This window comes from Excalfactoria chinensis, chromosome 3 (assembly GCF_039878825.1).
Source record: "Excalfactoria chinensis isolate bCotChi1 chromosome 3, bCotChi1.hap2, whole genome shotgun sequence".
NCBI classification, from domain to species: Eukaryota; Metazoa; Chordata; class Aves; order Galliformes; family Phasianidae; genus Excalfactoria; species Excalfactoria chinensis.
Genome location: NC_092827.1, coordinates 16,379,647 through 16,407,114, shown reverse-complemented (window position 1 = coordinate 16,407,114; position 27,468 = coordinate 16,379,647). Strand labels below are relative to the sequence as shown.

General features: G+C 36.6%; 1 protein-coding gene across 2 annotated transcripts in view; it reads right to left on the bottom strand.

The window, feature by feature from the left end:
• EIPR1 (EARP complex and GARP complex interacting protein 1) overlaps positions 1-27,468 on the bottom strand; it is a 61,607-nt gene that overhangs the window by 6,528 nt on the left and 27,611 nt on the right. The window contains exons 1-6 of one of the 2 annotated variants that reach the window (XM_072331493.1): positions 26,942-27,088; positions 20,331-20,487; positions 11,218-11,317; positions 10,130-10,266; positions 6,380-6,547; positions 4,966-5,133 (exon numbers count right to left, since the gene is read on the bottom strand). In XM_072331493.1, coding sequence (XP_072187594.1) covers positions 4,966-5,133; positions 6,380-6,547; positions 10,130-10,266; positions 11,218-11,317; positions 20,331-20,446 — 689 coding nt within the window. In that variant the 5' untranslated portion in view covers positions 20,447-20,487; positions 26,942-27,088. Of the gene's footprint in view, positions 1-4,965; positions 5,134-6,379; positions 6,548-10,129; positions 10,267-11,217; positions 11,318-20,330; positions 20,488-26,941; positions 27,089-27,468 lie in introns of those variants that run through there. The other variant, XM_072331494.1, reaches the window with a different exon arrangement.

Here is a 27,468-nt window from a genome sequence, read left to right as displayed (position 1 = left end):
TCTCCTCATTTGTCATGGCTCTCTTTAGATACTGAAAAGGCCCCTCCGGTCTCCCCAGAGCCTTCTCTTCTTCCAGGCTGAACACTCCCAGCTCTCTCAGCCTGTCCTCTCAGGAGAGATATTCCATCCCTTGGATCACTTCCATGGCTGTCCTCTGGACATGCTCCAACAGGTCTATGTCTCTCCTGCACTGAGGAGTCCACATCTGGATGCAGTACTCCAGGTGAAACCTTACCAGCACAGAGTAGAGACAAGATCACCTCCCTCCATTTTGCCCTGCTGGCCATGCTTCTTTTGACGTAGCCCAGGATATGGTTGGCTTTTTGGGCTGTAAGGGCACATTGCTGGCTCATGTCCAGCTTGTCATCCACCAGAACCCCCAGGTCCTTTTTGCCATGGCCGTGCTCAATCCTTTCATCCCCCAGCTTGTACTGACAATAAGAGCCTCCAAGACTCAGGCACAAGACCTTGCACTTAGATTTGTTAAACCTCATGAGGTTCTCCTGGACCCACAGCTGGGACCTCTTCAACATTCAGCAGTTTGAGACTAACACGATAGACCTTATGAGTGTATTTTTTAACACTGTATACATAACATAGCAATAATTTAAAATACTATTATTTCACATAATTTTATCTGAGAAACCATCCATTCCATAAATAACAGCTCTCAAAGAGGTAGAAGTACAGACCGCTCTGACTGCTGATTCCTAGATAGTGAAGCCTGACAAACTTTATTTGATGAGCACCCTTAGTAATCACTTGTTAAGCCTGGCAAGCTTGGTAAACTATTTTCTTCCTTTCTCCAAAATTTTCCCTGCCCTCTAAAAGCTCCGCAAGTTTCAAGTTTTCTTGTACTATTTCAAAGATTTTTTTGGAAAGAATTTAGTACCTTTTTCTTTTCTTGTATTTGTTCTTGCCTGCATCAACTGACAAGGCATCAAGCTTTTATGTCATCAAGCACTTACATTAAGCAATGTGTAATCTATACCTACATCCTGCATAAATTTATGACCTGTGCCAGGCAGCACTGAAACCAGACTGATTTCTCTTCGTAGCCTTATTCACACAGCACAACCCCTACCATCTTCTTCTACAAAAGGAGAAGAGTTTTCATTTTACTATATAACACAGAGGTTAATTGCACTACTGACTTGAGAGAGAAGCCTGTTAAGCCTTGGATAATTGTTTTCATGTAGAGAGCTGTTATTTCCAATTACTGCTCATGCTAACAACCACTTACATTTGCAGAGCTAGAGATTCTGTTTTGTCATCATAATGTTTAATAAAGTGTTTTTCAGAGTCACCAAAAATCGTTAATTCCTTATCACAGTAAAGTTAAATCCTCCTTCACATAAAAGTTGCTTGAAACAGAGCAGAAAAATGTACAGAGTCCAAAATGTAACCAGAAGAGTAAATGCATTGGACTCTCCAACAAGCCTAGTGGCTGCCCTTCCCCTTTAACTGCAGGGCAGAACTTTACAACTGCAAGAGTCTGCTTCAGATAAGCTCAGATGGCACACTATTATCTTTTTTACTCTGTTCAGTAATGCAGAATTCAAAGATTTTTCTACTAGAACAAAATTTCTAAGTATATTAGCTAGCCATTCATTTCATTATAAATAGTGTTTTCTTACACGAGAAACAGCCTTCTGAACTGCTACTACATAAAAATCTCATCTTTAAAAGAAGGACATGGTTTTGTTTTGAATATCAGATTTCATATTTGTCCTACAGCATTAAATGAATTTATCACCAGATACACTGTACAAAGAAAGAAACAGCAGGGGAAAACTACACCTGGAAATTGCACTACACTGGATTTTGCCCAGCTTGTTTACGTATCCTGTCATGTGAAGTGTCTAACACCCGGTGTTCTCCAGTACCTATCAGAGTACCTATTTTTGACAGAATGCTGAAGGTTTTCCTTATTTCAGCACAAAGACAACACAACTTGCATACTCATCCTGGATGCATTTCACAATGGCAGTATACGCAGTGCATGTTTTGGAACAATCAAAATCACAGCCAGTGAGAAGAGAAACTCATGAATATGGCTAACAGTAAAAGAAAACTCTAGAGGGAAACATCAGAAGACTCCAAAGATGATTCAGAAAGTAGTAACGGTCCCTTAAGCTGCTCACGTTCTAGGACTGAAAGCATACCCAGGGAAAATAGCGTGTTTTCCTGTTTCTATAACATTTCCTCTTGGTCGCTATGATACAGGCTGCGGAGACCTTTGATATGATGCAGAGAGGCTGTTCTTCCATTTGTATGATTGATGGAAGTAACAACAGTAGCAGTGAAAAAGGAAGGGACAGCAAACTAGTCTCTTGATCTGTATCAACAGCTGAGATGAAATGAAAGTCAGTTGTGACAAGAGAAAAATCCTCATGTAAAGTCCTAGTTACATTGCTTGTGAATCTGTCTTCTGGTCTCCAGGATGAGATACAAGATGGACACAAACTCTCAAGATGTTGGCACTTATGTGGACAAATACACAGAAGAGAAACTTCAAAGAGAAATTTCTTATTAGGAATAGAAGATAGCATCTTTTCTTGTACGCATGCTGTCTATTCATTACTGAATAAACATATTTTCTTAAAAAGCAGGTACTTAATCCAGAAAAGCTATCAGGAATAAACGAGTAGACTCATAATTCTAGGCCACTGCACAATGCAAGGTTAAACTAACATGTTACTTACTCTTGCCTTCAGAAGAGAAATACATTAAAGCAAAGTTTACCCCAGAATATTTTAACATATTAATAAATAACTTGAGTTTTAAGAATCTCAGACAGCTGTTTAGAATACTATTACGAGTCAGTAGTTTTAAATACACAGACTTTTGCTAAGTAAAGAAAAATGTCTTTTAAGACTGAACTGGTATATACTCTTTGTTTTTATATTTAACCCAAGCAGTTAAATATTTTCTTATACAAGTTACTACAAATTATTTCGGTCATTCATATATATATATACATATATATATAGGTAGCCTATGAGGAAACAGCTTTCTTCATCTTTCCCTTGAAAGAAGGTAGAAATATCAAGTATAGATCAGGTTGTTCAGTCTGAAGGTGATTGTCTGGAGACACCACCTTTACAGATACTTCCTCTTCCTGGTATATTTCAAGATGCACTTAAAAAGTGAATTTGTTTTTCAATATTTCAGTGCTACGTAATGAACCACATGTCCTCATAACAAGGTAAAATGAACCCTGTGAAGATATAGCAACTTCCTGAAAATCTAGAAAGTATCCAACCCAAAAGAGGAAAAAAAAAAACAAACTACATCCACCTACTCCACAAAATCTTCAATATACAACCTAATCCTGTGTTTTACAGAAGAGGATGTATTCATGGAATGGTACAACAGACTCTTCAAATAGGTCTTTATGAGGAAAACAGGTACTGAAATCTGTATACTTAGCACCATTAGTTAACTAACTAAAAGTATTTCCAATAGTTGTTATACTCTGCTTCATTAGCACACTCACAGCTAAAAAGACATTCATCTGGCAGTAGTTCATGGCTGGCGAGCACCTTAAAAATATCCTTCCAGCTCAACCCACAACAAAGACAAGAGACTCACAGTACCAACTGAAGGTCACAAAGGTTAACGCACTTTCATAGGCTTTATAGAGAACAGGTTAGCAACTGAAGAGCATATCTTTAAAAACCGCAGTTATTACTGATTATGATCTTGCAGCCTCTGGGAATAAGTGAGAACTCTACATTGTCACTAACACAAGTCATTCATTACGTGGTTCACATCTATGTCATACTAAAAGAATGCTGGATTTGTTGTATTGGCTTTGCATATTCTTGGTTTCAAAAAATCCTGTTCTAGAAACAACACTAGCGTTTTAAGTGAGGCGCTATAGAATGTCTACAATCAACAGAAATTTGGAACAACTCCAGATAACATACTATGCAACACATCAGAACACCACATACTAGTGATATTGTTAGTATTATTTCATTCCCTCCAAATAAAAGTACTGCAACCCGTTTCTAGAGTGCATTAATTATATTTATTTTCCATTCAGAACAGAATGAATTTCAATTGCAAGCCAACTGAAAGCAACTGAGAAGTAACTATTCGTAATGTTGTACTTCACTTGTATTTCAGACAGTAAACACGCACTGCTGATTTGTGCAGTTTCCTAAGCATGACACCTTTATTTTCCAGGCAGACTGACTCTAAAGACATCTTGTATGTCTAAAATTAACCAGTCCTATGCATGAGATAGCTCCCTTATTTAATTGAAAAAGGAAGAAAAAAAAGAGTTCCAAGTCCTTAATGTGACAGCAAAATATCAAAACTTGTTGGAGCAAAACTGCATCTTAACAAAAAATGGGCCAGAGCAATCTTAAAAACACAACCACAGAAATAATCTAAAGATTATTTAAAAGTTTCACTGAAAAACCTAAAGAACATGAGTGAGTAAAAGAGGGAACTTTGCATCATTTCCTTGTTCTTCATCTCACCTCATTTGTCATGAAATACAATAAAAAAACACATGCAACTGCACGCCTTATTCTCTACCAAGATATCTGAAAACAAATTTCTGTTTTGCTTGGAACAGCTCTCTCACACACCCTCATTCTCTCTCTTGCAAACAAACAACAAAATACCCCCTTTTAACCCAGATTATTGTGTGTATATGACTTGATTCAGAGCTCCATTAAAGTGATATATTCACTCATCCAGATGACTTTAGGACTGGTCCTCAGCATCACCATCCCCTTTTCCACCAGTGCAAATATAGTGACTGTGCTGATTTGATAAAAAAGAACAGATTCCACCCATAACTGTGATTAAAGATTTAAGTATTAATTAGAACTACTTACCTGAAAGGTCTGTATACAAAAATCCTAGTCAGCAAAGAATAGCACGTTAACAATTTTAAACACAAAGACAAACTATAACCATATTCATAAAACCTAGGAAAATTCATACTTCTCTTCTTGATGCTGCTCCTCTTGGTCACTCAGTTCGTCATCATCTACCATATGTCCAAATGGCTCAGAAGAAATGGATACCATATTAGACAGAATAACTCTACTATCACTGCTTCCCGTAAGGATCAGCTGATCATGAGAATGATTGTATCTGACATTCCAGACCCTAAGAAGATAAATCAGAAAGAACAAGAGGCCATGTTTGGCAAGTTGCAAGTGCATCAATGTTGTTTAAAATGATTTCCATCTTAAAAATAGAATTAAAAGTTCATCTTTGATTTGAATGTGGTAAGTACACAGAGTCTCATTCCAAAGACTATTTTTTTCTGTTTTCATTTGGCTTTTTAGCTTCTATATCATTTGTTTCCTATGGAGTATCTTCAAAACTCAGCAGCTAAATTTTAAGGAAAAAAAAAAAAACAAACAAAAAACCAAAAACATGCCATGAAGTGATAACCATTTCCTAAAGGTATATGCAAGATTACTGTTAGATACATAAAAAAAAACTATAAAATCAAACAAAACACAGATTAGAAATCACCTATTAGACAAAAACCTCATTTTCACAATACATTTTCAATCAGACTTTAAAAGAAAAGAAGGATTATACTTATCTTCAATTTTGATAATTTATGTAACAAATTAATATTAGATGCTTTATAGTTTGTGATTCATTATTCTCCTTTCAATCTTCTAGGAAAAGAAACAGCACATACAAGTATTCTGCCTGTTAATTCTCATCTTCATTCCCCTCAAAGTAGCTTCAGGGTTCAGATATATCTGGTAAGAATTACTCTAACTCCTATTTCATAGATACGAACTGTTCATCTACTTTTAACAAGAGCCTGCAAATTTCAGACAAGATTCTCTCTTGACTCCAATCACAGGCCAAATAGGTACACAGAATACATATAATATATATACTGTATGCTTTCAGAAAAAAAAAATGACTGACTTTCTCTGGCTTACAGGATGCAAAGAGTGTGAAAAAAGTGAGGCTGACATATCTACTACTCCACACTGGAAGGACAGATGGCAGCTGTTGCAACCAAAAGAGCTCATGTGCTTTTCTGCATATCAGGTGCAGCAGATCATGCTGAAGTTTGGCAGGCACATCTGCATCTCATCTGCACCCCACAAGCCAACCTCTCTGCTGTGCTTCTCAAAAGATGTACCCAATCTCCCCAGCATTCACAACAGCATCTTCCCAATTAGACTATAAGATTGCACGAACTTCTTATTTACAATCACACAAGGAACATTTACATGTTAAAATCCTTCCTCTGTGCAGAAAAATGTTATCCAAAGTAACACAAACGTAGCTTGCATTGTTCCTAAACAGTAAAATAATTAGCTGAATAAATCATATAAGCTATCCGCCCACAACATAGCATGTAGATAATTTGTTCTACCAGTGGGAATGCTCCTCTAGTGTCTTCACTGGATCAGTGACATTTCTTGTGTCCCAGAATTTCACCTTGCAGTCATCTCCACAGCTAGCCAGGTAGTACTGTTTATTGGGATTAAAGTCGAGGTCTCGTACCAGCTGTCCATGTGCATTTTCTATGGAATATATCTGCCTGTAAAACACATAGAAAAAAATTAAATGGTCTGTAAAAAGCTAACTGCAATCCACTGACAAGAATCTGTTTCCCTGGAAACTTGCATAATGCCCTCAACACCCGCTGACCTCAAGTTCTCAGTGCTAGCGCACAGTCTGGGGAAACCCCAGCTGTTAACTGCAGAGACTTATGTAGATTTTTCAGCATGCTTCAAAGTTTCTCTTTATTTATTTGTATTGTGATCTTCTGGAGCTAAAAATAAATATTAGATCCATCCAATTCTAGCACAGCACTCTAGCAACCATATGAAATATCTGTGACTAACCCACAATATGGTCATACTACAACTTTTCCATCCCTAAGTTGTTATACCACTTCTATATTTATTATGTCTAGCTCTCAGAATCTCACAGTCACCCAAGCTGGAAAAGACCTTCAAGATCATCAAGTCCAACCATCAACCTACCACTAAACCACTTCCCCTGGTGCAACATCCACATGCCTCTTAAATACCTCCACGGTTGGGGACTTGGCCACTTCCCTAGGCAGCTCACAATGCTTCACCACTCTCTCTGCGAAGAAATTCTCCTAATATCCAACATAAACCTCAGCTGCTGTAACGTTTTCTCAAATCTCATCGCTTATCCTCTGAGAGAATAGATAACACCCTTTCCACTGCAGCCTCCTCTAATGTAGTTGCAGAGTGATGAGATCTCCCCTCAGCCTCCACTTCTGCAAGACTAAACCACCTTAACTCCCTCACAGGTCTTCTTTTCTAGTCCCTTCACCAGCTTTGGCACTCTTTTCTGCACATGCTTGAGCAACTCAATGTCCTTGTAGTGACAAGCCCAACACTGAACACAGTATTTGAAGTGTAGTACCATCAGCACTGCAGAGAAGGGGCAATCCATTCCCCAAAGCAGCTGGACACACAATTCCTGATGCAGGCAAGGATGCCATTGGCATTTTTGGCCACCTAGGTACATCGCTAGCTCATGTTCAGCCAGCTGTCAACCAGCATCCCCAGGTCATTTTCTGCTGAGCAGCTTTCTGTCTCTTCCATGAGTCTGTACCACTGCATGGAGTTGTTATGAATCAAATGAAGAACATGCCAACAGCCCTGTTGAATGTCATACAACTGGATTTGGCTCATCAATCCAGCCTATCCAGATCCCTCTGCAAAACTTTCCCACTCTCAAGAAGACCCATAAGAAGAAACTCAAAGTATATCACACCTAGTAATCCTTCTCCTGACAGCTACTGCAGTCACCTAGGATAAATGATATCACCCAGACAACCAACTTCAAAACACTGCTCAAATTTTGAGAGACGAACAATATCACTCAGGTATGCCTTTCTACCAGCTACTCCAGCATCAGAATTTTACACTTCCTCCTCATTTCCTAAAACATCCTGATAAGATTTTTTTTTTCTTTTTCAAATATAAAATAATTTTCCCTTCATTATTAACATTTTTCATTTTGTTCTTGATTGCACTGCTCATGGCAACATGCGTGAAGTTTTAAAAAGTAATTCCATTCTCTGGCTACCCTACATTCAGTTGTGCTTACCAAGAAAGCCTTCATGCCAGCTTCACTGTTAGTTTGACCAGTTGATCAATCCCTCTCCTTTCCAAATCCAAATATTCTTTTTCACTCTATCCTCTTACCTACAGCAATAAAGCACATATTCAATTTCCCACTTATTCTATAGATTAGTAGGACTGCACCAGACCACACAAATATTTTCTCCAACTAGTCATGCTCTCTTCTCATATTCTTCCACATTTTTTACAATTTATTTATGGACTCACAAATTTCCCTGATATAATCTCTCTAAAAATTCATTCAGCCTAGTTGTTTTTCCCCTCTGCTTCACAAACATAACCAATCTTGGTTAAGTTTACTAATGATCAACTTCTTCCTAGTCTATTCTAACAGTCTTCTTTCCAACCTCCTGTGTTTTCCTTTCCTTCTTTGCTACATTCAATACCATTTACTCTCTCTTACAGTTGTCTTAACTGTACTCTCACAGAAGTAGCTATTCAAGATGCTTTAGAAGCTCCTTTCTCCTCTTTGCTGGTATAGCAGTTTCCCGACCTTGATTTTTTTCTGCTCTCACAGAAGTAGCTATTCAAGATGCTTTAGAAGTTCCATTCCCCTCTTTGCTGGTGTAGCAATTTTCTGACCTTGATTTTTTTGGTGTTTTATACTGCCATAGTGTATATATCTCAGAGTTTAAACTCCAACTTCTAGCCAAGATAGTCCTCATCAAATATTCACATAATTCTAGTCATATTAATTACAGTGTGATCGGAGATGAGACAATCTTGCATGTATTTCTTCAAGTACATTGCAAACAGCTCTTTGACATAGCCTAGTTCTTTTAAATTTGTTCAAGGACAGTGAAATATGAGCTCCACTTAAAGCAACTAGAATTTGGTAATATATGGACTATCTTTGTTACAAGTTATTCAGAGAATTAATTTAATACAAGATAGAGATGTTATTTTCTAACAAGACGGAACACGAAGCAGACTTCACAACATTTAACACCATCTATTAGAAATACAGGGTTTAATCTTAGGGTCCTACATGCTATATGTTACAAACAAATGAACAGCCTCACCTTTCTCCTTAAACCTTCTCTCTTCACAAATGAGAACACACATATGTATCAAGTTATATTTTTATCTTTTTACAGGACTAAAAAATGAACTTTCAAATATAAGAATAGGCACACAAAAGGAGGCTTTTAATCATTATATTTGTATTTTAACTTTTGTTCATTAAATTAAACAAATCTATAAGGCAGAAGCATATAAAGCTGGCAAATATAGGGATTTATTGCAATACCCCTGAGCTGACAGGAACCACGGAGCTAAATTTAAAGTCATCCCCCTTGAAGGCGACAAAAGTTATTAGAAGACATCAGCCTCCTCAGTTTAGCAATAAATTACTATGTGCTAAGGGATAAAGTGTACCTTAAAATACCTTGCAGAGGCTTTAGTCATCATGAAAATAGATGTGCACAACAACACTCCTTGACTTATCAAAATTACAACCAAACAGGGAAGAAAACACCTTAACAGGTAGATTCAAAGCCTGAATTGATACTGATATGATTTCGTTAGATTCGGTAGTTTCATGTGACTGGTTTGCTACAGTCTTCAATATACTATAGTATATTACTGTTAAAATCAGAAGAATGAATAGTGAAATCACCCTGTGAACTACCTTCAGAGATTAAAGTTAGCTTTGAACAGGATGCTAAGAAGGCAACTCAGGTCTGATGTTGCATCCTGGCTTTCAGGTTGATATATGGATTATCTTCATTCAGGTAATGCCTATGCATTGAAGAAACAATCTCAGGACTAGTACACAGTCGAATAAAATGCAACACAAGTCAGATTTGGAACTGAGGGGGAAAAAAAAAAACAGAAAAACCTTTACTAAACTGTGAATACACCAGTTATGCAATCCCAAACATTCCATCTACAATTGATAGCTTTGCCACATTTGTAATCTTTAAAGAAAAGTTAGGAGCAACAAAAAATTCCACCTCCTGAAGAAAAGCTTTTTCACTGCTATTGCTCTTTACCTCATGCTTCGTGTATCCCATCCACGAACAGTGGTATCATTGGCTGTTGCAATCTGTGTACAATTGTGGTGTGGACTCCATCGTCCTGAAGTAAACCTTAATTGTCCTTTCCCTTCTAAGGCTGCAGAACTAGAGAGCTAACACAGAAACAGAAATTAGCAACGTTTCTAAATGTAAAGTAGTTCCACTAAAGATAGAACACTGCACAATAGTCTAACATTTCAGGCATAATAGACATTCAAAATCCTAGTATAAAAGTGAAGAAAACTAGGAAGACAGACTGGTTTTGTATCTCAAAGTAATTTTTACAAAGGCTTACACAGTGCAATGCTTTCAGAAGTACTGTGCTTCTTGATAACCTAAACTAATAAACTGATAAACTAAGCAATTTCATATCTGTACATGTTGAAACTTTGTTAACCTCTAGGCAGGTATAGAAATTGTCTAGAAAAAAAAAATGATAAAGAGCATTGATGCAACAAACAACCAGCTCATTTGCTCTTTCAGAATTTGCACCAAATGAGACAAATCCATACCAACCTTATTACATACCAGAGTATCAGACAAAACAGTTTTAAAAAATGAATGCATCAATTTGAATAGACGTTGTTTAGAACCGAGAGCTCAAAGCAGTGCAAAGTAAACATGGGAATTTAAGTGACATCTACATCCAAGGCTTTTAAATTAAATATAAAATACAGGACTGTGAGACACATTAACTAACACTGGTTAATCTATTGCCATGTGAACTAGAAAATCTTTGAATTTATTGACCATCAATATTCACTGATACACTTTTATCAGATCAGCATTGCTTTTCTTCAGAATCAGTATGAAAGGGAAACCTCTCGTAAAACAGAAATAATTAACCATTAGGAACAGATAAAAATACTCAGTTACCTCTTCTTAAAAACTATCAAGTCAATTGATACTGCATTCATTTCCCCCAACGCCCACAGAAGACAAGATACTTTTGAAGTCACTAAGGAAAAAGTAGCTAAAAGTTGAGCAAGTCTGGGGTTGGTGAGTACTGTTCATGCTACATTCAAGTATAGTATCATTTCTTAAAATAAGAATAAAATTCTTACCACAGCTTTGGCTGAACTTTCCTGCAAATCCCACAGTAATATGTTATTATCAGCCAGAGAAATGATCTTTTTACCGTCTCCCATTGGTTCCCACATAACACTGTAAAACAAAATAATAATAATAAAATTTAAAAAAAAAATAAAAATCAATCAATCATTTGAACCAATTAAAGTCTGCACTGGAAAGACATTTGAATTTTGTGGATCCAATCTGTTTCAACTCCTAAATGATTTTGACTACTCTTTCCTTCAGCCGAATCCGGCCCATATTTTAACTGCAAAACCTGCAACTTTTACACATCATAGATATACACTACTGCAGTGTCATTTACTTAAACTGCATGATACAAAACAAGGTTTGGTTATGGAAATTTTGCCAACTCTAGCGTATGCATCCTTCTCTTTTCTTTTTAGAGTCCTTTGACACCCTATCAAAATTCATCTTGAAAAGGAATGTCACCCAGTTTCCTTAGATGCTCGCCTAACTGTAAGAGTTCTTTGAAACCATACTTGATTTGCTACCTATCCCATATACTGAATCATGAAAAATGATTTTGTCATTATAGCACAAATCACTTTGCATACATACAGAGAACAAAACAAGGGGTTTTACACGCACTTACTACAAGTAATTTAGCTTGAAACCATGAAGTGCACCAAAACCTCTAAACCTTAGAACTCTTGCACTTCAAGGCTGTCATCACAGTTCTAACATGAATTTTACCAGTGATTCTCCATCTGTGAGCTATACATGAAGGAACAGAAGAAATCATCAGTCCTTTATTTCCACCTATGAGAAGCAGCGCACATTGCCAGTGGGTACAGGAAGCTCATCTAAGTGTATACACAAAAACTCCAACATTCTGTTGGGGATTACAGAAAGGTTAAAAGGATAATACTTGTCATTTGATGAGAACAGGCTTCTGTACTCAATAATTCTAAAAGTTGAGGAATCTTCTATCTCCACAATGCAGCAAAAGACAGAGATCACAACTGATATGAGTAGAGAATATCATGGAGAAACTTTCTCCAATCTCTGAATAACTTGAGTCTTTGGTCTAACTGTGTTTGACATGATCTTATCTTCAGTGTGCACATGAAGAAGAACTCCTGACAAGCTTCAAGAGATCACTAGAATATCACTAGACATAAATTTCCTTGTCTAACTTCTTGCATGAATCAGGTCAGTCTTTGGACTGAAAAGATGGAAAAGGGTTGCATGAGTGGATGCACTCTTGGGTAAGCAAGCCCAAGATCAGGCAGCCACTGGCTACATTCCTAGCTTGGTGCTTGATATGGAAGCATTCATAGCATAACCTCCAAATCTGCAGCACTTCTAACTTCCTAAGACCTGGATGACCCCAGATCCAACCCATGGGACTCCATTCAAGCTTAAAACACAAAATATTAGCAAAGGAAATAGCAAAGAACAAGAAATGAAGTGATACACAACCTCAGTCACAACTTCAGCTATGAATTTCCACTCAAAATCCCCTTTGTTTCTTCTATGAACAGTTTCATCACTTCTAACATAGTATATTCAGCGTAACAAGAATTTGGATTTGCATGCAGATGCGTAAAACAATAAAGAAAAGCCAGACTGAGAAGACAGAACCATGTGAAAAAAAAAAAAAAAGGAAAGAAAATTAATGCCATGTAGATGAAAAGATTGGAACTAAATGAAGGTGTGCTGCTGACTCCTCACACACTGAACTTTTCCCTAAGGCGAAGGAGCAGATCAAAGAAAGGACTGTCTTCTGCATTGCCTGAAACCATGACCTGCTACACTTCACAAGCACCTAACGGGATAAAATATCAATACACTAAGATCTTCATCTGATCACACAATGAGCCTCCCCTTTTCCCAAAGAAAGGGCATAGTTGAGGGATTATCAATTTAAAAAGACATCAGAATCATCGCTTTTGAATGGATAGCTAAGAAATCTTCAAGATTCTAATAATAACTTTTTTTAGTTTTAAATTCCCCCCTTCCCCTCCCCCTAATTTCTCTTGTATACTGCTGTAAGTGTTATATTGGCATTTGGTGTCATTATATGCAGATCTTCTTTCAATTAAGCACAATAAAATTAGATTTCAACAATTAACTCTTCAAGAGTTCTTCCAGACAGAGATCAATATTCTTGATGCCTGTTGATATATTTGCCCCTTTCCTATACTGGCCACTCAGTCTTCAGTTATAAAAGCTACAGTGAAAGCAGTTTCTTTGATGTTTTCAAAGGTGGGAAGAAATTTCACATCTCTAAGTGTCACTGAGCTTCAAGGTAAAGAATTTTTATAGTTGACTAGTGTGCTAATTAGAGCCAATTATAATCCATCTGACATTCCTTAGAATGAAAAGGTCTCTGCACACTCTGTCCTTGTGAGATGATCATTCTGCTCCCATTTAATTTATCAGTTACAAAAGTTCATTGTTTTAAGGGTGTGGTTACAGAGATCGTTCACATTTTATAATTTCAGTGATTATTCAAATGACTCTTCATAGCATGTTCATCTGTACTAAGCATTAACGACTGAATATTAAATGCATGAAATAACAAGGAAGAAAAATACTGAGTGAAAAAAGCAACTTACTTTCAAAACAATATATACATGCTAGATTGTTATTTTTATTTTTTGATGCAGTGGAAGTGGTGACAATCTTTACAAAAGAAAAGAGATAAACCAGGCAATACTGTTGTCCCGAGTGTGATAAGAGCTGCAGATGCTTACAGCTTTCGGAAATGGACAAGATACTTGTCAAAAATTATAGCTGCCACTCAGAAATTGAGTGCCAACTTCACCACCACTCTTTAGAGACTCTTTAAGCAGCAGATAAGGAATGATGCATGTTTTCTTTTACCTTGTTTTATTATCTAACTCCTGATGCTTCAGATTAGCTTTTAGCTAGTGGCTTTTAGTTTACATAAATTTAAAAATTAAAATTAAAACCTATAGAGAACATTTTCCTAATGAAGAAAAAAGTGAATTTAAATACTTACTCAAATGTACACATATAACAGACAACACAGTCCTCTTATGCTAAAAGATAGTTAATGCCGTCTTTTACTAACACAATGAGTTTTTACAAATGAAGAACTCAAAGTTAAACACTGTAGCCTAAAGAAGAATAAAGCAACATGTGATCAGTTTTGTCAGTGTGAACTGAATCTTGGACAAATAAAGCTTTAACTGTTGCTTATATGTAGTAACAGAAGTCATAGCTATTTGTTTTTATAAGTAGAAATACTGTGTTCAACTGAAAATTCTGCACAATACTCAAGCATCCTATTGTTCAGCAGAACATTCCGCAGCCTCCATTTAGCCCATCAGAAAAGATAATGTATTAGGCATCCAAATATCCTTCCTTTCTTCACAATACAATAGTTCAAATTTAAAGATGGTTATCTGATGACTAGGATACTTCTCTAAGAATAAGGGTTGGAATGCAGCCTGGGATCCACCATTCTTATGCCTTACTTAAGTACTCTACAGAGTGGGCACATTTTTTAATTAAAATAGTTCTGGCTGGTTTTTGGTTCTGCTAGAAGGAAATGTTTACTGCATACAAGCTATGCTTTATCTCAAAATTCTCATCCAGCAAGATAAATGTTGGTGTTCAAATGCTCAAAACACAGTAAAACAAAAAATACCGCTACCTAAAAAAAAACTTGAAAGTTAAGACAGATGAATTTAGGTACCTTTTCTGGTTAAGAAGAATGAAAAAGTTAAAGGCTCATTTGGACTAGACCCCAAAAGACACCTACCTTGTACTGTGGTTCCAAAAATTATTTTTACATTTGGACAAACATAATTGTTGCACAAACAAATGCAAGAGTGTTCTGATGGCACAGGAAAGCTACATACTCTAAACTGTTTTTAATGTCTTCCCTTAAGTCGTGAAAGCTCTGGTGACCCCAGAAGACTTTAAAAAGGCAAGGCAGAAAGCAAAACAATAAAGTGTTGCCCTCTGTATTTATCTCACTGTATCCCCATTTACTGCACCTGTGCAGTAAGACAAGCTTACACTGACTGGGCTCTCCTCAGAAAGAGTCACACTTAAAGCACTGAGCAGATATTTGTAAAAATATAACCATAATAAAGACAATCTGAATTCCAGAAGTTCACAGTCTTACAGGAAGTATGGTAGTGAATTCATAGCATGAAATCAATATATGGGAACCATTTGTTTTTACCAACTTTGTTAAAAAATATATTTAAAAAAAAAAAAAAAAGAGAAAAAAGAACATTAAAATAATATTAAATTTCTACTGAACTATTTGTGATTGGAAGCAGTGATCAAAAATGAACACCACTTCAGCTGATTAACAATCTCAAGTTTCCATCTGGACTATGTGTTTGTTACATTACAAATCAGTACATTTTAATGTTAATAAAGCTTACAGAAGCAATGAAAAATTGAGTAAGCTGATTATAGAGATTGTACATATGAACTAAACTGACCAAAGCAGTCATGAACAATTACAGTTACAAATTAACATCTCCAGTCAGTAGCTTGACCGGCTTACCTATGTCCTGCATATGAAGGTTGAAATAAAACAGAACAAGCCTATACAAAAACAATTTATGAGACATTCAACAGCAAGACCTGCTCTCAGTAGAAAGGAAGCAGTGACTTACAGTTTCCAGACTGAAGACAGTAGGTAGCCATGCTCCACTGCATTCATTTTTCAGCAATAAAATACACAAGTTCTACACAAGGACAGTCCGTGTGGAGTACAGTAAGAGCTCTTACTGAAGAGCTTACAGTTCTTCAGATTGCATTAAGTTGAGAGATTTAACCTAAGAGATTTTATTTAGTGCTGAGAGGAGCTAAATTAAAAAAAATACTTTTTATGAAGTGTCAACTTTCTTTCAGTTAGGGAAAGTCACAACTTATTCAGCAGTTAAACTAGGGAAAATCACAGTATAGAAAAAACTGAAATGGAAAAACTATTTTCAAAGTTAAGAAGGAGAAGTGACATAGTACAATACAAACTCATTGTTTTAGAGTAACAATATTTCTAGACTACTTACCATACTACAACTTACAGATCTACGGTAAACAAACTGCAAAGACTTCAACAAAACTTTATTTCATTTACATCACTGAACAAATGGTAAAAACTTAACTGAATGCATCTCACAAACTCTACATGCCATACTTAATGAGCTTATTATATTTCCCCTAGCATTCGCTTCACTATCAGATCTTTTTTCCATTAAGATTTCCTGTGCTCTACCAGAGCAAAAACCAACCTTATAAACTGGACACACAACAATGTTTTCCTATTTCACTAGCCAGTTAATGAATTACAAACATTCCCTAGTATTTGTTACCACATAAATAGCTTAATGTTTTAAACTTGCACAGTCCTAATGACTGAAAATTAACAAAAAATAAATAAATCAATCAAAGGGATGAAAGAGACTTCAGGGTACTCAATTCCTCTACCGCTACTGGTCACATTTTAGAAAATGTGAAAGGTGAAGAATGAGATGATGAATACAAGAAAATAAAAAGATGGAACATTTCAATTGATGTATATTGTATGGATTTGTATTTTATATGATGTGTATTGTATGTATTTACAATAAAAGATAATTGAAGACTCAAGAGAGCAAATCCTGTAAAGAATTAAGGAAGAAAAAAATGCAAAAGAATAAAGTTAAAGCTTTCACAGTTTTAGAAAGGAACAAAATAAAATAGAGATAATAATAAAGAAAAGCAGCTCAGCTGTAAATTACATCCTTAGCTCTTATACAGAACATTTAAAAGGAAATCTATATACCTCATTGCTGTGTAACACCAGTGGTGGATGATAAAGAATATAATAAGCATGTGGAATTAAACAGGTGTGGAACAGCTATTCTAACAGGCTGACAATTATTTGAATCTGTCTGTAATCATCATCTGTACTGATATGCAGCTTCTGATAGGTCTCATTTGTTTTTGCATTATGTTAAGAAATGAAAGACCTGTAACACAAACAATTCATATCAGCTAGGCAACTACTTTTTAAAAAACAACAACAACAATAACAAAAAAGCCTGAAAAACAGTATTTTATGCCCTATACCATTTGACTGGCACTCCTGGTACTCATTAAACCTCCATACAAGGATCAGAGGAAGCTCCTTTCTCACAATTATATTTCTGGTACAGTGGCATATAAAGTATTGAAATAAAGTTTTCACTTCAAAAGAAACAGTTAAAATACTTAAAAACAAACAAACACACACTAAAAACACACGTGATCCTCTTAAAAGAAGCATTACTTCCAAGTTTCAATTTATCAGATACAGATCACTGAATTCTTTTGGACACTTTTTTTGTAACAAAATAAATAGTAAGGTAGAATTTTAATATACAGATCCAGATTGCTAACAAAGTCGCAAACGACAGAAGAATTAATGTTACAAACATCACATCAGCAAATGCAAGTGTTACCCGAATACAGCCTGACAGTGTTAAAGTTACTAAACCCATCAATATTCCAATATTTAGGATTTATTGAGTGAGACACAAGGAAAGAACTCAACTTTGGTATGTAGAGAAGCTCACTAATGTTATTAGCTTTATCTACATTACATATGTATAATATGTTATATATGTCTGCAAACTACTTTTTTCCTAACATATTTGTCCTTTTCCAAATTTCTATAGCAATTGACAGTTTTTTTGCTGCTTAAGAACAGAATTTTTCATTCCTCCTCTTTCTGGCCACCTATGAGTAAGATTCTATTTTTTTTATTTCTGTAATCTCTGTTCATTTTCCCTTTGCTACAGTATCTATGTTGTCCATATTATGATCTTATACTCAGCAGTACCAGCTAAGATGCATACAGGTACGTAACCTAATGAGAATAGCACTCAGCCACATACACATGTACTGTTCTAAAGAGTTCCAAAACAAATACCGAACAAATGTAATGGAAACATGCCTTGAAGAAAACCCACGCAGATAATGGGTAGCAGATATCTGTAAGCATTAGTACTGGAGAAAAAACAATCACAGGACAGGAGACAAAATTGCTCATGAACTTATTACCAATTATAGCAGATTTCTAGTCTTTAAAGAAATACACATCCTGATATCAGGAGTGATGTGCCCCTCTGTTCTCCTCTGATAAAACAGGTATCTCAACATCAGAAAGAGAGAAATAGATTTTAAAGAATTCAACAGACAAAACAAATTTTAAAGGGCAAAATGGGAAGAGTTAAAAACAAAAACAAAACCTCTCACAGTGCTTCCAACTATACTGGAAAATAATTATAAGAATTTTTCAATGATAAAAATGAAATTGCTTAATGTCAAAGAGTTGGAAAAACAAGTATTCATATTAAAGTGAGCAAGGCACTGAAGCTGCTATCATGAAAAAAAAAATTAATATTACCTAAACTTATTTTAGCATAAAGTAGACTGAACAACAACGTGAACTTGAACAGACTGTGACTGATGTTTTTACAGAACTGCCTAAGAAAATATTACCTTCTATTTACTTTTCTTAATGTTGAAATTTCAGTTCCAATCTACAAAGAGTCTTAGAACTCAGTAAAAATGTTTGCCATCAAAAATCAACTGATTTAGCTATCATTTCTAAATTCTACATTCTACATTTTTTTCTTACTGTCCAGTTAATGAAAATTTCACATAACCGGAATCTGAAAAGGAAGTGAGATTGATTTTAACTGTCTGTCCCTTTTGGTATAATGTAAAGTTACGCCTACATGCATATATCTAAATAGAATAAAATTACAATGGATGTACCTTACACATCAGGTATCAGACACAAGAAGCCCCTTCCACTCAAAGACTTACCAGTCGCAAAATTGATGCTGCTTTATCCTTGCCTAGTTTCAGATCAAAAATGTTGCATGTAACTTGCAAGAATCTGCTATATTATTCCAGTTTGCTTAAAATTCTCTTAAAATTCTGAAAGGGATCCTGCAACTTGCACTATCATCTTCTATTCAACTCTATTAATGACACTCTATTATGACAGGCTGAGGGAGCTGGGCTTGTTCAGCCTGGAGAAAAGAAGGCTGCGGGGTGACCTCATTGCAGCCTTTCAGTACCTGAAGGGTACCTATATGCAGGAGGGGAGTAAACTCTTCAAAAGGACTGATAATACCAGGACAAGGGGAAATGGATTTAAGCTGAAAGAGGGTATATTTAGGTTGGATGTTAGGGGGAAGTTCTTTACTAGGAGAGTGCTGTGGTACTGGAACAGGATGCCTAGGGAGGCTGTGGATGCCCTGTCCTTGGAGGTGTTCAAGGCCAGGTTGGATGGGGCCCTGGGCAACCTGATCTAGTAAATGTGGAAGTTTGGTGGCCTTGCCAGGCAGGGGGGCTGGAGCTTCATGATCCTTGAGGTCCCTTCCAACCCAGGTCATTCTGTGATTCTGTGATTAACAGATGCACAGGAATTGCTGAGACCACTACAGACACCATGTTCTCATAATTTCAACTTGTCTTGCCAGTGGAAGATGGCCTTGTAGTCCACAAACATGTAAAAACAATAATGCAGCTGGTGAAATATGAATCAAGTGTGTTAGTATGCTCATTCAGGAAGCAGCTGGAGCACGTCACAAAGCAAAGTACTAAGATTAGCAATTTCAAAGAATGGAATGGAAAACAAACCTCAGTAATTCTCCCTCCAGTACTGCAGCTCTCCTTGTCTTTTCTTAGGCCACGTAAAAGACTAGTTAAACAAGAATCAAATAATACAACAAATTTTTACCCCTAACAAATGACTTACAGTTATTTGTTTTACAGTACTTACTCACCTGACACAACATCAAATTTATATTCCACAAAAACAATAAAGTGCTAAGTATTATACCTTAGTGCAGTGAAGGTTTTAGATGAGGGCAAGTGCAAGAAGCACATTAAAACAGTACAGGCTGTTACTGCATGTGTTTGCAGGACTATAATGAATGTTTTCTACCTATGAAATATCTGGGACAAAAATCCGATTTGTACTTTTTTTTCTTTAAAGACAATAGCTTTAAAATGTATAGTATAGCTTCTACAATATAAATCTGCACAAAACTAACAGCACAGGTCTTTCCTGTAGGCTTTTTCTAGGACTATAAAATATGCAGAATCCTACCAGGCCATATTGCCATGGGCTGTGTTGTCAAGGTGACAGAGTAGCTCCAGGGTTTGAGTGTTGCTTGATGAATCATCAGGGGATTCATGACTGCCTGATTCCAATTCCTTCGGCATCCTCCAAACAGCAGCACATGTCACGACTTTACTGTCTGAAGCTAAGCAACAGAGAATAATGTCAACAGATCATCGTATGGGAGACATATTTTGTATACAGTGCATCGACATTTACACAAATCTATAAGCAATGCACATCTCCTGTTTAAAAAATTTAAAAAGACTGTAAGTTGAATGCAAAGAACACAGAATATGGGTACAGTCAGACCTCAAGCTAGCAGTCAAGTTACTGCAAAACTCATAATTAGCATGCATGTAATCCAGCTTTGCCTGTTTGAAAGGTAAAAGTCAGAGCTCATGAAAATATACCTGCTTTCAAGGCAAGTTCGCCAAGTTTCAATCCCCATAACGATGTTAATGAAAATGACCCACAATTTATCTTAGTTGAGCCCTTAACAATAACAACTGAGACAGAGTTTTACTATTTTCCTTTCAAGGGCAATCTTCAGTTTAACCTACAGTATTATGCTGTACCTTTTGCTACTAATAAGTTTACTAGAAAACTTCAGTGTTCCATCCAAGTACACTCCTCTAACTCAAAACAAAAGCAGTTTCCAGAAGTTAAACAGAACTCACGTGTATAGCAAAGTATCACGATATATGAAAAGGAAGCCAACTGTAATCAAAGGGAACAAACACCACATAGTCTATGCACATACACTATTGCCCATCACCTCAAAATAATCAGACTATGCATCAGTGCAGAATGTGAGGAGACCAGACCAGCACTGGACATGTCCACACTGTAACAGCTTCTGGTCCAGTGTTCAAAGCAGAAGAATGTGTCTACTGCAGCAGGAACAAAGAAACCAGCTACAGTGACACTGGGGAGTGAAATCTTTGGGTGTCACTACCTACTAGAAGCTGCATTCAAAGCAAAGCCCCGAGCAGGGGAAATAATTAGTGAAATGTTTTGTATTACGAGGTGTTATCACGAGCCTCTCTATTAATGTTCTATCTTCAAGTGCTGATTTTAGTCTAGAGTACTTGATAAAAGACCCATGAACAGATGTGACCAACTTAGAGGTATGTTTCTATTTTGGAACAACTGTATTGAGAGCGTTTTCGAGAGTAAGGATGGTAAATCAGAGAAAGAATGACACCGAGCCTGAGAAAGCCTACAGAAATGTCTCCATTACCAAGGTGACCAATCTGGATATTATATACATAAAATAGCTACTCTCACAACAAACAATAGCATGAAAAACAATGTCCATTTCTAAAAGAAAAAAAAACAAAACAAGGGTAAGAGAAGAAATTAAAGACACAGAATTCAGAATACATGAGCACTCAGTATTTGATGAAAAGCACCAAATATGAAATATAATCGTGTAACTATTTTAGTGTAATTGGAAGTTGTACACAAATTGAATATATAGTATCAAGCGGCCATACCATTATCAAAAGATAAATAAGGGGTAATCAAAGTGCATGCTAAACAGCTACCTCCAAACCATTTGAGAGAAATCCTTCACTTTAAATCAATGTGCCACTGAAAGACAAGGAAGCAACAGCAGATGGCTACCTTTCTTAGCAAAGGGCAAGTCAATGCACAGCATGCCTTCTACTCTATACAAAAATAAATAACCTCAACAGAATGCACAAAGTAGTTTGAGAAATTAAGATTTATTGAATGCTTTGCCTAGATAGTCAATATATGACAGAATGTTAAAGAACAAAGCAAAAAAGTTTCTGGTGGATTAAAATTACCGAAAGGTCTGTTTCATGGATATAAAGTTTTAGCTTTTCTGCTTTTACCATGACCTCTGTAAAGAACCACAAAACCAATTGTGAAAAGTTAACTTTTCAGAAACCATCTTTCCTCTCAGCATAGCATGATGAGTTTAAGAAAGCCTTGAAATGTCATTTTAACCCTCCAAAATATAAACATTTTGGCATTATCGTGGTACATTATTATGAGAAAGGAAAACAATAGTACTACTAATAATAAAGGTGTAGAGCATCATTCACAATCAGATTCCCATGTTAGAAATCTCAAAACAAGTAAACAAGCAGCATTTTGAAGACTGGCTGAAGCTGAAGAAAACACAGTGACATCTCTCCAAAATCTGTTGTATGGTGGGCTCTTTGGTGGGCTCTTTTAACAATTTTATGCTTTGAAAATTTGTTGAAATCCACCAACAAAATGGATCTGCTTGAATTTTTCATGTATGTAGTAATTATATAAAATTTCTTTTCCTTTTTTTTCCTCTCCAAATTGCACATACCTGATGCTTCTAAGAAGCAAATGGAAGCGTACTTTGATATTCCAGGCAGAAGAAAAAAAATGATCAGATTTCCATACCTTGCAGGACATGTCATTCCTTGGTGTCCTGGAAATACTGTGCTTTCTGGAAAGCTGCTCTAATGCTACTATGTATATCAGATGCCATTTGCCCTTCCAAATTGCATAGGAATATTCTATTTTTGAAACATAATTTAACCATGCTAGACTTACTAATGGTCATGACTTTAAAAGACTTAAGGAAATTCATAATTCAATTTTTATCATTAAAAATTCCTTAAGAACTGTATTTTAGCATATGTCTTTTAAATACAGTTTTACCTATTAGACTTTCTACAGATCTCAACAGCAAAGAATAAATGACTGTTTTCTCACAACTGTTATATTTTTCTGTCCATATTTAGAGAAATAGAAATTATATATATATTTAATTAATATCAAGAAAGACTTAGTGGGAGTAATCATCAATTATTTTCCCTACGGACAGAAAAAAAATTAACAACAGAAACCCCAAATTTTCCCCTGTATTATGTCCCCTTACTGCACAGATACATTGGGTAAAAACTTGGTTTCCATCTATAAGCTCTCATATTATTTCCTTAAAACTAGTAAGAGATACATATGAATGAAAGGATTATTTAAATGACAATGCCAGTTACTCTGTCAAAGAAATAAAAACAGATATTCTGTGTTTTATTTAAGTCATACCTATGCACCTTAAAGCTATTCATACAGTTGGAAACTACTTTTCTAATTTTACATCATGCTTAAACCAGAATTTTTATTACACAGCACCAATGCAGAAAAAAAAAAAATGATAAGCTAGTGTATTAAGTAAGTTGTTAATGGGTTTAACTAAGCATTAAGTAACAATTAAGTTACACCTTCATAAAGTGTAAGTTAAAGTTTCACAGAAGGGAGTTCTGTAGCAGTCCTGAACTGCTCAAAGCAGCCATCCACGAATAAGACAATGAATTCTTAGGCTGCTGTCACTTTCGTTCCTTATCACTCAAGGAAAGTCTCTCGTCTAATTCACTGTGCACCTTCAGTATACCTCTCAGTAGTTATGGCTGGAGTTAGACACACTTTCCCAACAGCAACAACTCCGTGTTAAGCATTGCTTCCTTGCGCTCATTAACACGACCTCCTGGGCTGAGGCCGCCATACTCACACATTTGCTAGAGTGACTATACACAGTTCCTTCTACCTAGTTCTGTTGAAATGATCCAAGCTTAAAAGGCAAGTAGGCAAGAAGTCAGGAATAAGCAAATAGTCCCACATTTTGACAGAACTGAGATAGAAAGAAACCGCACACACAGTTACTCTGGCAGCTCTGAGGGCGCAGGAACAAACTGCAGGAAATAAACTTCAGCAAGTTCGTCCAAAGCCAGAGAGAGTCACAGAGCTCACAGCCTTCCTCAGATGCCTACTTTGCAAGTTAAGCAAGTGATAAAACCCTCTGCATACAGAGTGTGCAATTTGCAAAAGGTCACAACTTGGTCAAATCAATACCAATTTTCACTACAGTGCTCCAAAGAACTTCACAATGAGGGCTACTTCCATGACAATTTTCAGATTTCCACTACCAGAAGTCTCAACACTGAAAAAGAGAAGTTGTAGACAGGTGAAACATCCTGTTTATCTGCCTACCTTCAAACACCGCTCCCCTTGTTCCAGCTTAATCACCTCTGAGAGGGAAATAAGCCCCTCGAAAAATAAATAAATAAATAGATAAATATGACAGGTAAAGTTATCAGGGAGCTACTAATGACTGTACAAAACAAAGAACACAATCTCAACTGCAAGCACTTGTTACTCCTTTATAGAATTATATCACATACAGCAGATCAATTCACCAAACCATTGCTGGCTGAAATGCAGTAACCATCCAACAATCCTAAACAAATACACAGTCATTTCAAGCCTAGAAGAAAAAAGAAAAAGGTGAATGTAAGAACACAGACTGCTGATTCCAGACGTGATACATTTGCTTATGACACTAAAAGTCAGTCCCACCCTTGCAAAAATTTCAACTTCTACATATATTCAGATTTTCAAGCCAGAAGGAATTGTCTAAGCTCTTTAAACAACCCCTGACTTTGATTCTGGAGACTGCCACAATCAAAGAAGTGAGCTATATCGGGTCTCCAGCTTTTGAACGAACCTAAAAACTCAAAAGTCATTCCCAATTCTTTTTACAAAGATTTATTCAGGAAATTGCACAGCCTGAGAAACCACAAACGTTCAACTGAACATCAGGTGCAATCATAAAAGTCTGTTTACAGAGACTTCTTCAAAAATATAATTTATTCCCTTTATCAAATTGCTGCTTCAGAAAAGGTGATTTGCAACCCCAGTAAAAGCACTAAGAAATGAATTGATACGCAGATTACTGACATAGTAAATAAGAATAAATGCAGAAGGAAGCGATGCAGTCTCTGTAATCACCATGGATGGTAAGCAGCCTCAATCAGACCTCTATTTGTTTTTGTATCACTGAATACAAAAAGCCATACTTTACACTGAATCATTGGGAGTAGGAAGGGACCATCAAAGGCCATCTAGTCCAATTCCCCTCCAATGAAGAGGGACACCTACAGTTAGATCAGGTTGCTCAGAGCCCTTTGCTCATAATGTCTCCACAGACAGAGCATTCACCACATCTCAAGGGAACCTGTTCCAGTGCTTATTGTAAATAAATAAATAAATAAATAATAAATAAAATAAAAGAATTCAAATCACGTATTTAATCTAAATCTCCCATTTCCCTGTCTTATCACAACAGACTCTGATAAAGAGTCTGTTCCTTCTTTCTTACAGTCCCCCTTTAGTTTACTGAAAGGCTGCACTCAGGTCTCTCCAGAGCCTTCTCTTCTTCAGTTTGAAGAACCCCAGCCTTCTCAGCCTGTCTTCACAGAGGAAGTGTTCCACCCCTTGGATCACTTTTGTGGCCCTTCTCTGGACATGCTCCAACAGGTCTGTGTCTCTCCTGTACTAAAAACACCACATCTGATGCAGTACTCCAGGTGAGGCCTCACCAAAGCAGAGTAGAATGAAATATAGATGGCCAGAGATACCAGAGATGTAAATGATTCTGCAGTCAGAAGAAATCCAACAACCTTATTGTTTTCTCAAGCTTTATTCCTTCACTCAAACTCTCCCGCCCCCCCAAGATTTTTGATAGGGACAAAAAAATACACTTACGTGTTTAATGGTCTAAGATTCAACAGGAATGACTATGTCTATGGAAACACTTCCATTAATCAAACAGTACTAAGACAATGACAAAGCAGAAGAACAAAAAGAACGCTTGCAATGAATAAAGATAAATTGCCTTGAGAAGTATGGATGCTAATCAGTACTCAGCAGTTTCAGTAGAAAAGAGGTTTGAGCACGTGTAGAAATCAACCAATTCTGTTTCTGCCTTACTCAATCAGGTGTGGATTGAAGACACCCTAAGTTCAATTAAAGTCAACCCGTACTATCACTTGTCCGTATTCTGCCTACCTCCAGTTCACCCATGGCAGTTACCCTTCCAGAACTGAAGTTATTATCTTCAATAGGCAGTAGAGATATTAGAAAATATAAAGAAACCTATTTCAAGAAGAGTGACAAAACACAAATTCAATCTTTACCATCTTATAACAGTGTTTAAAACAGGATTTCAAAATGTAAAACTTCCTTAAAGCTCTTAAGCAAAGTGATTTTTACAGGCAATGGTATAATACGAAGGCCAAAATGTTAAGACAGTTAAATGGACATTCAGAAAGCACCATCACCCACAACCCATCCCGTAAGTGGATTCTGATCCCAATTATACAGGAACACACTCGCCAACATTACAACACTCAGCTGTTCAATCATCCACCTTTCATTCTTTTGGCACCACCTGCAGAATAAACGCCCCATGTCACTGAAGTATGCTCTGACATATGTAACCACCACACACTGCACTTGTCACGGGCTTGCAGCAGTCACCTAAAGCACACTGAGACCAGCTCTGCACAGCCCTCCCTAATTACATCATTTTACTAAGCACTCCAATCTTTATGTTCAATCATTCTTTCCCATTTTTCTTACGCATGTGATAAGTCACCCCGATTCATGTATCCTTTTGGAAGAACTAAAACAAAGACACTTACTGCTAGTCTCCTGCTTTCTTTTAAAATCATTCTGAAATGCATTTTTATATGTACATTAGTATTGAAGTATTTTTACATTGATTTTTTTTAGAATCAATAACTACATACATGAGATGGCAGCACCTACAGGAACAATGTTTACATTTTATTTCTGCTGTCATTTTGCTTCATTCCCCCGTGTTTAACCTTGAAATCCAAATGACAACGCTCCCTACTTCACTGCCTGCAGACATTCCCGCTGAAGCTGGAGGAGCTGAAGTATCAGTGCCTGACAGGGTTTGCTCTTTGATCAGCTCAGGTGGTGCAGAGCCAGCTGGCTGCAGTTATTCTGTTGCCCAGGGAACAACAACTCAAGTGTATACTTCCTAAATCCGCACAGGCGGCCCTTCTGCAGCTCTGCCACAGCAGCTCTTGCTGTGAGAGGCTGAAGTGGTGAAGCTGCTATAGCTGCAGCCCAGCTGGTGCCCATTAGTGCTCTCAGTATGACAGGAACAAGCAGCAAGTGTGCAGAAGCCTCCTTCTCACCACTGACAAACAGAGTTATCACTCTTCTTTATTAATGAATGTAAACATCCTTCTCCTAATAAAATGAAAAAAATCAAAATCAACATGATTTAAGTACACTTCTTTCTAAA